This window comes from Oryctolagus cuniculus, chromosome X (assembly GCF_964237555.1).
Source record: "Oryctolagus cuniculus chromosome X, mOryCun1.1, whole genome shotgun sequence".
Lineage (NCBI taxonomy): Eukaryota > Metazoa > Chordata > Mammalia > Lagomorpha > Leporidae > Oryctolagus > Oryctolagus cuniculus.
In genome coordinates, this window is record NC_091453.1 from 30603205 (window position 1) to 30613226 (window position 10022).

Sequence of the window (10022 nt, forward strand, 5' to 3'; positions counted from 1 at the left end):
TAATCATTTATTTATTTGAAAGACAGAGAGACAGAGGGAGGGGTGAGAGGAAGGGGAGGGAGAGAGAGAGAGAGAGAGATCAACCTCACATCAACTATTCCATTTCCCAAATGCCTGTAACAACCAGGGTTTGGGCCAGGCAGAAGCCAGGAACAGGAAGCTCAATTTAGGTCTCCTATGTGGATGGCAGAGACTCAGTCACTTGAACTATAATCTACTACTACTTGACAGCAAAAAGCCAGAATCAGAAACAGAGCCAAGATCCAAACTCAGGCACCCCGATGTGGGCTGCAATGATGTCTTGACAGTGATGCCAAATGTCTGCCTTTTCATGGACCTTTTGAAGATCTGTCTGTGCATAGATTTCAAATGTTTTACCCCAATACATTTTCCATGAACATTTTGAAGTCATCTCATATTGGAGTTTGATCCAGCTTCCTTGTCAGACAAGCGTGTGTAACAGATGTATCATTTAACTTGACTACTGCCATACGATTCTTGCTCTCCCCCTTAGCGCCATTCTCTCCACCTCACAAATCTGTCCATTTAACTGTAAATGAACTTCCTAAAAATCCATTCTGATGTTGCCCTTCCTCTGCATAAAACACTCCAGTATGTCACTATGACCTACAGGGTCAAACCCTCTGGCATTTCTAACCATTCCACCTGCCACTACTCCTGCAATTGTGAGCTGTTTATCACCCTTCTAGCACTATTTTGTACTTTTGTACCTTTGCATATACTTCCCTTTCTGTCTAGAACGTTCCCTCCTCCTTGTCTGCCTGGAAAACCATTAATTGCTGCGATTTAAGATGCTGGCGTCCCATACAGGCACCAGTTGGAGTCCCGGCTGTTCCACTCCCAATCCAGCTCTCTGCTAATGCACTTGGGAATGCAGCGGGGGATGGCCCAGGTGCTTGGGTTCCTGCCACCCAAGTAGGAAAGTTGTTGAATTTCTGGGATCCTGGCTTCCACCTGCTCAGCCCCAGCTGTTGCAGCCATTTGTGGAAGTGAACCAACAGATGGAAGATATCTTTCTCCTTCTCTCCCTCCCTTCTCTCTGTAACTCTACCTTTCAAATAAATAAATAAACCTTAAAAAAACTATTCATCCTTCAAAGTCCTATTCCAAATATAACCTTACAAACTCAAAGTACCACCTCACATATTCCTTAATAACAACAAAAAGGAAAAGCTGCCTTTGCAGTGGAGAGATAGATCTAATTCTACCCTAACCAAGTGGTCAAAATGATCATCCTCATTAATAGGACAAAAACGAGAACATATATTCCCTGATGCTGTGTACTGAGAATCACACATTCTAATAGTACTCCTGCCAAACTTATTTCACCTGAATCTAATCCTGAGGAAACAATCAAACTAATCTAAACTGAAAAATGTTTTTGCAAAATGGGCTTGAACTCTTCAAAAATAACAGTGTCTGGAAAGACCAATACAAAAGGCTTGGGAACTATTCCAAATTAAAAGAGGTATGACAGCTAAATGAGTGATCCTTGATTTGAGCCTGGGTCAAAAGAAAAAAAACCCCACAGGTATACACACTATTATTGGGAGGCTTGGTGAAATTTGAATATGGATGATATATTAGGTAATAATACGGGGTCAATGTTAAATCTCCTGAATATAGTCATGGTATTATGGTTACGTAGAAGAATATGCTTGATCTTAGGAGATACATGCTGATGGGCCAGCAAGTTGCTGTATTTGCAATAAACTCTTAATGCTTCAGTAAAAATACACATGCAAATGAATAAATATTCATCTTTGTGTATCGAAATAGCTAAAGCACATGTATTGAAGTGCTCACATTAGATGAATTACAGGTGAAGGGTAAACAGATATTCATTGTTCTATTCTTGCAACCTTTCCATAGGTTTACTATTTTTCAGAACAAAAGCTTGGACAGAATAAACAATAAATAATAAAAACAAACAAACAGCCTCGATCTGGGTTGTGTTTCCTTTGACACTTTCTGTGACATCCCTCTCTGCTTCTGCCCCTTCTCTTGCCCCATATAAAACAATGAATGACTGGTTTGGATTCTTCCATGATGGTTTGTTTATCTCTGACTAAACTATAAGCTCTTGGAAATCAGGACTTACATTGTGTTGGAGCTACACCATGCTAGGACTGTACTTGACACAGACTGCATACTCAGTTGGTCTTCTTTTTAAATTAATCATGGAGCTGAGTCCTGAAGCCTGGATAGGATTCAGGAAGCAGAGAGGAATGCGGTTTCTCATGAGTAAATGTAAGGAAATAGGGGTGTACGTTTGCCATCGACCAAGAGCATTTGATCTGTGTAGTCCGAACTAAGGATTTGTATCAGTGAAAATGCCTGGCACACAAAAGAGGCTTAATAAATGTCTAATAAATAAATGAGTGAATGAGATTTTGAAAGGCATGTTTAGGTCAGGTTGGAAAGGGCCTTGACTACTTGATTCTTAACATCCAAGGTCTTTTCCAAGTGATGGATAGAGAGTGCATTTTGGGCAAAGTCCCTTATACATTTTCTTTACAGGAAAAGCAGAGACAAGTGGGAGTCTAAAACTGACCTGTTTCCAGACTCAGGGGGAGGAAACAACAACTCCTCATCCACCCAGGGAATGCCCCACAGTGGAATTTTAGTAAGACAGCTTGTCTTTGAGAATCGTGTCTTAAATTATTCAGGTTAAGTTTACAACATTTTTAAAGTGAAGAGGTGTATGTTTATGAACTAACTAGCCTCTACTACTCTTTTTAGGGCCTCTACATTACTCTGTAGATTACAAGGCTCCTCCTAATGTCACATCTCACACCTGAACCCTTTAAAATAACTTTAGCCCAATTGAGCTGTCCTCAACAGGCAGCTTTTATGTTTATTCTGTATTTGTGTTCTGTTTTCTTTCAGATAGATTTGTGGGGACTGATAATGTAAGTAATGCAAAAGTAATTTGATTGTGACAATTGAGAACAAGAAAAGGTGCTGTGTCTTGAAGTTATCATGTCTTTGACCGTCATAAACGGGCGACATCTATTTATCTTTGCTCATAATTACAACATACCTTTGCACACAAGCCAAAATGACAGTGGAGTGAAAAGGCAGTATATATATATGAGTCTCTTGGCTGACTGTTAGTTTTAGGTTATGGTGATTTTCAATTTTTAGTCAACCTTTATGAAACTTAACTACAAGGAAACACAAATAGGAAACAGCATTAAAAAAAAAATCAGTGTTTGGCCCAGTTACAATGGAGTGTGAACTTGTTCCCAAAATGTTTAATATTACTAAGAAGACAGGTTTTGGTGGTGGTCAGAGTGCCTGGCAGTTTACAGAGTATGTGGGCATTCTTTTTGAAGAAAGTAGACAAGATAATTTGAGTTCTCGGTTCAAGGTCATAAAGTAGAATCAAGTGATAACATCATTTTGGATCTATGTATAAATGGGGTGTGCCACAGCTAAATCAGTCACCACTGCCCACCACAAGCCAACTTCACATTAGATAAAGGGTTGTGTAACAATTAACAACCATCCCTCCTGTGTTTGTAAGCAGGAGCCTAAGTCTACCGTTACAGTCAATAAAGAAGTATCAGACCAGCTCACCCAGCCTCGCATGTTGCTACAGTTGCACAGATTAGCACATCGTGTGAACCAAATGTTGAGCCTCAGTTTAGAAACCTAGACCCTGTTCCTCAACGCTAATGAAATGGATGCACTTGCAGATACTGTATTCAGTGTAGTCAAACAACAGAAGTTTAAAATTAGGTGTGTAGTCACAGAATACTTTATAAAATCAAAAAAGACCAGAATTAGGCCTTGGAAAATAAACAACTATGAAGAAAGATGAGAAGAAAAGAGATGGGGAAGGGAGTGGGGGAACGGTTTCTGATGAGCACGTGATAGTGTCCTCCCAGCCGGAAGTGGCCATCGCCGTGGAAACCAGAGCATCAGATTAACGGAATTCTGTCGTCAGCGAGGGTAGAGGAGCAGAGAGGCAGGGAGTGGTGATCTGTGACCAGTCCTTTCTCTCCCAAGCCCATGCTGGAGACTGCTTTCCGGAACTCACTCGCGAGGGTGGTGTCCCGAACGTGAGCAGAGACCTCAGATCTGCCGCCATGATGACAGCCTCCCGAAGCTGGTTTTCGTCTTCGCCTGCGGGGCAGCCCTTCATCCACAGCCACTCCCAGATAACCCGCAGCCTTTACATCAGCAGTGGGGTGGCCGCCAATAACAAATTCCTTCTGTCTAGCAATCACATCACCACGGTCATCAACGCTTCAGTGGAGGTGGTGAATACATTCTACGACAACATCCAATACTTGCAGGTACCTGTGACCGATACTCCCAACTCACACATCTATAACTTTTTCGATATTATTGCTGCTCACATCCACAGCGAGGACATGAAGCAGGGCCGAACGCTGCTACATTGTGTTGCGGGAGTGAGTCGATCAGCCACCTTCTGCCTTGCGTACCTCATGAAATACCACGCCATGACCCTGCTGGATGCCCACGCCTGGACCAAGACGCGTCGCCCCATCATCCGGCCCAACAACGGCTTTTGGGAACAGCTGATCCATTATGAATTCAAACTGTTCAGCAGGAACACAGTAAAAATGATCAGCTCGCCAGTGGGTGTGATTCCTGACATCTACCACAAAGAAGTCCAGTCGATGATGCAGATGTGAGCTACTCAGCCCACCCGGATGTCCCTGGCCAACAATGCCTATTGATGGGCAACAAAAGACAGAGGGGGGTTGGAATTTTAAATATGCCAGTCTTATCTTTAAAGAATAAAAATCACTATGTATAAGTTTGTGACATATGTCTTCATTTGGGAAGGGCAGGTCGGGCTGTTGGGACCTGGCTGGAATTGATCCTGCCCTGTCCTGACTTGAGTGCCTCCCCGCCCCCCCCAACCCCCCACCCCAGACCTGTTAGCAGCTCTAAAAGCGTCAGGAATTCTGAGCCCTGCCTGAGGCTGATTAACCCAGGATTGAGTCCCGCAGAAACTCACCCCGGTTCTTTCTGAGGCAAAGTCAGAGCCTTAGACATCCTGGTTCCTTTTGCACTTCTTTGCAGTAAGTGCTAACCTAGTGGATTAGTGACCTTTCAAGGAGTACGCTGGGAGCTGCTGCCATCAACCACAGTGGCCCAACTCTGGTCTTCTAGATTGGACTTATATACTAGTTTTTGAAGAAACCACTCTATGCTATAAAGTTTAAAAACATGTCTTGAGTGCTATGCTGTATGGTAAGGTCTCAAGGTGCTCTTGGCAATCCCCCACCAGTCTTTGTGAAAAGGGGCCTTAGCCCCTCTCCCAGGGCCTGCGCTGAGAGACCAGGTCTGACATCAGGCCTCAGGGGTTCCTCTCCTGGGCCTTGGCTTGCAAGGTTGTAGTTGGCAGCCATGACTCGGCCCTGTCACCTCTGAAACCTCCTCCATTGTGATCTGGGGCCTCTCAGAGGTTCGGTTTCCCGATGTAGCAATGATAGCCCTTTTCGAACAGAGTTGTTGTGACTACGTTCCCACTTGACACATGAATGGTTTCATGCTCAGACTAAAGGGTCATGAGAACTCTTAGCTCCTGCTGTATGGGGTCAGCACACTCATACTCATAATGACATTTTCCCCACAAGTGCACAGCCCTTTCTTGTTTACAAAGTGCTCTTCCAAAAAAAAAAAATCATCCAGTGTGGAAAAACAAATCATTTGCAGTCATTTTAGACCCTGCCTAAGAGGAAGCCTAGATTCAGAGCTTTCTCAGGGGTCCCATTGTGTTTAACCTACCCCCTAAAAACACCTTGTTCCCAATCACTGATTTTGGAGCCAGAACCCTGGTCTCACTAACCAGCAGGACCCATCAGTGTACTTGAACACGTGAGCCTCACAAGTGGATACTAGAAGCCAGGACTGTTCAAACTCCCCAGGTACCTAGGCCTCTGGCTTGGCTCCAGCTATTAGAATCCAGAGGATATTAGACCAAAAATATATGAGGCAGGAATCCAACTGTTGCGGCTGAAGCAGACCTGCGGATTCAGAGCCTAGTGAAGTCCAAGAGCCCTTTGTCTCTAAATCCATACCCATCACCACTTCCACAAAGAGAGTGCCCAGAATATAACATGGGGGGAGGGGATGAAAAACACTGCTCCAGCTAGCTCCTTTCCTTTTACAAATGAGAAAACAAGCCCACAGAACACAAGGGTTGTGGTGGGCCAAGCTCTCACAGAGTAGACTTTCTGGTAGAAATTGAGATGGAAAACTTTTTTTTTAAAAAAAGATTTATGTATTTATTTGAAAGGCAGAATTACAGAGAGGGAGAGAGGCAAAGGTCTTCCATCTGCTGGTTCACTCCCCAGATAGCTGCAACAGCTGGAGTTGGGCCGATCTGAAGCCAGGAGCCAGGAGCTTCTTCTGGGTCTCCCATGTGGGTATAGGGGACCAAGGACTTAGGCCATCTTCTACTACTTTCTCAGGCCATAGAAGAGAGCTGGATCAGAAGTGGAGCAGGGACCAGTACTGTGGCATAGCAGGTAAAGCTGCCGCCTGCAGTGCCAGCATCCCACATAGGTGCTGGTTCAAGTCCCAGTTGCTCCACTTCTGATCCAGCTCTCTGGTGAGGCCTGGGAAAGCAGTAGAAGATGGCCCAAGTCCTTGGGCCCCTGCAATCCAGGTCTCCTATGTGGGTGACAGGGATCCAACTCCCTGAACCATCACCACTGTCTCTATACATTAGCAGGAAGCTGAAATCAAGAGCAGTGCTGGGACTTGAACCCACGAACTGAAGAATTCAAAGCAGTTGTCTTAACCCCCACACCAAATGCCACTTCCTGCCCTGTTTTTTGTTTTGTTTTGATTTAAGATTTATTTATTTGAAAGGCAAACTTCCAGAAAGAGGGAGAGACATGGGAAGAGAGGTCTTCCATCCCCCGGTTCACTCTCCAAATGGCCACAATGGCCAGGGCTATTTCATTCTGAAGCCAGGAGCCTAGAACGCCAATCCTATCTCTCACACAGGTGTAGGGGCTAAAGCACTTGCGCCATCTTCCACTGCTTTCCCAGGCCATTAACAGGGAGCTGGATCAGAAGTGAAGCAGCCAGGACTCAAGTGGCATCCATATGGGATGCTGGTGTCGCAGACTATTGCTTACCCCATGTATCACAGTACCAGCCCCTTTGCCCTTCATTTTTTAAGTATTTATTAATGTCCACAGATTTTTTTTCCCCAAATCAAAGTATATATTTTATTTTTTCTTTTCTGTTATAAGAGCTGAAATATATAAAAAGGATATTCAATTTTTCTTGCCAAATAGGTTGCATGTATTTTTTCCAGTTTATCATGTGCCATTTTTTATGGTGCTTGCTTGGAACTTTAAAAATGTAAATTTGGGGAGCCAGTGTTGTGGCACAGAGAGTAAAGCTACTGCCTGTGATATTGGCATCCTATACGGGCTGCTCCACTTCTGATCCAGCTCCTTGCTAATGTGCTTACACCCACGTGGGAGACTCAGATGAAGGTCCTGGTCCTGGCTCCTGGCTTTGGCCTGGCCCAGCTCTGGTCATTTTGGCCATCTGGGAAGTGAAGCAGTGGATGGAAAATCTCTCCCTTTCCATCTCTCCCCCTCTCCCTGTAACTCTTTCAAGTAAATAAATAAATCTTTAAAATATATAAATCTGATGTAGCTAGATTTGTGAGTCTTTAACTGAATGGTTTTTGTTTCTGATGGATACTTGAAATGTTTTCTCCATGACATAATTATTAAAATTAATAATAATTATTAATATATAATTATTAATAATTATTATTAAAATGCTATTTTCTCCTTATGTTTTTTTCAACTTTAAACTTTTCCCCCATTTTTTTCATTTGAAAATGTTCAAATTCCCTAATACACAATCCACGTTTAAAGTTTTCCACTTGGGGCCATCGTTGTGACATATTGGGCTAAGCTGCTGCCTGCAACACTGGAATCTCATATGAGCACCAGTTCAAGTACTGGCTACGCCTCTTCCAATCCAGCTCTCTGCTATGGCCTGAGAAAGCAGTCAAAGATGGCCTAAGTGCTTGGGCCCCTGCACCCACATGGGAGACCTGGAAGAAGTTCCTGGCTCGGGATCAGCACAGCTCCCGCCATTGCGGCCATCTGGGGAGTGAACCAGCTGATGGAAGACCTTTCTCTCTGTCTCTCCCTCTCTCTGTAACTCCACCTCTCAAATAAATAAAATAAAATCTTTTAAAAAATAAAAATAAAGTTTCCACTTATGACTAAAATGTCTTTTAGTTATCCTTTATTTCTGAAACAGAATCCCATCAAAGTTAAACTTTGCATTTCGTTATTGTGTTTCTTTTCATTGCGAACAGTGCCTTCACTCTTTTTTTCTCCCTGACATTGTCTTTTTGATGAGTCCAGACTAATTCTGTTATGTAATATTCAGTACTCTGGGTTTGTCCAGTTCTTTCCTCATGATCTTGCTTAAATTGTTCCTCTATCCCCTATGTTTTCTTTAAACTAAAAGTTAGACCTAAATGTTTGACTGGATATTGGTTAAGGATTTTTTTTTTTCTGGAAAACTTGAGAAGTGGTGTCACCTTGCACAGTTATGAGGAAGCACAAATATCTGTTGCATCAGCAGTAACTCTAAGTTTGATCACTTAGTTAAGGTGGACCCCAGCAGCTAAAATGCCTTTAAACTGAGTAAGTAAAAGCAAAAGAAACAAAGAAAGGGAAAAATTAGTAAGTAATATGTAGAGTGATACTTTAGTACTGTGTCACTGTCCTGTCCCTTTCATCCAATAGTAATGATCTTTGCCTCAATCAGTAATTGCATTGGGGGACATCTAACCCTTCAGTCTATACTAAACTCATTTTGGTATTTGGTATAACTTGGAATTATTTAATTTTTAGAAATAATTTTGGGATGTTGCAACACCACCATAAATGTTTGTGTCTGCTTTTGTTTTCTGATGTGTTACACTATCTTTTCCCATGCCAGTACCACATTCCTTAAAATTGGTGCATTTTCGGCCGGCGCCACAGCTCAATAGGCTAATCCTCCGCCTGTGGCGCCAGCACACCAGGTTCTAGTCCCGGTCGGGGCGCCGAATTCTGTCCCGGTTGCTCCTCTTCCAGTCCAGCTCTCTGCTGTGGCCCAGGAGTGCAGTGGAGGATGGCCCAAGTGCTTGGGCCCTGCACCGGCATGGGAGACCAGGAGAAGCACCTGGCTCCTGGCTTCGGATTAGTGCGGTGCACAGGCCGCAGCATGCCAGCCGCAGCGGCCATTGGAGGGTGAACCAACGGTAAAGGAAGACCTTTCTCTCTCTCTCTCTCACTGTCCACTCTGCCTGTCAAAAAAAAAAAAAAATTGGTGCATTTTCATCAAAAGCTGTAATAGGCATTCCCCTCCGGTTTATTGTGTTCAGGGCTGCATTTATGTGTTGGTATTTGAGAGCCCATTGTAAGCTACCTTAGTGTCTCCTCTTCAAACCCTTTCACTATTCCCTTGCTAATAAGATATAGGATGATAGGGAGGTGACTTCTTAAGCACCCTTTGGGAACTGCCTAATCAGGGGGGAGGTGCAATGTAAACATGAATTTTATGGGTGCCTTTTGGTACTTAGGCCACATTCCCTGCCAAGTCTTTTCCATTTGTGTTCATGATACTGTATTTACCAAGACTTCTGAAATGGGGCTCTTGAGAGTATTAAAATCTGAACGTGGAGTTAGCCTCTTCCCTCAATGACCTCTATGGTGAGGGAATAAAAACAGCAGGAGACTTGGCCAAGTTTGAAGGCCTCTTTGAGCAATTTGAGAGGCTCTAAATTTAGGCAGGACTGGGACCAGTACTGGGAACTGAGTTTGCGTTCATTTGTAGCTTTATTTTCCAATGTTACAGAGTGTGGCCTATATAATTTTGGCTTCACAGAACTAAACAAGTTCAGAGTCGGTGAACTCAAGGTGCTTCCATAGCCTAGACAGCTCATAGCAAGAGTCTTGGGTGATTGCTGACGTCATAAATAAGAG

At 43.5% G+C, this 10022-nt stretch overlaps 1 protein-coding gene across 1 annotated transcript; it reads left to right on the top strand.

Moving 5' to 3' along the window:
* Positions 1–3968: 3968 nt before the first annotated feature.
* DUSP21 (dual specificity phosphatase 21) lies at positions 3969–4795 on the top strand. Its single transcript, XM_002719844.4, has one exon. The coding sequence runs from the start codon at positions 4116–4118 to the stop codon at positions 4686–4688; it is 573 nt and encodes a 190-aa protein (XP_002719890.2). The 5' UTR covers positions 3969–4115; the 3' UTR covers positions 4689–4795.
* Positions 4796–10022: the final 5227 nt, after the last annotated feature.

Coding starts and splice junctions, on each gene's coding strand:
- DUSP21 (XM_002719844.4), top strand. CDS start 4,116: ATGATGACAGCCTCCCGAAGCTGGTTTTCGTCTTCGCCTGCGGGGCAG.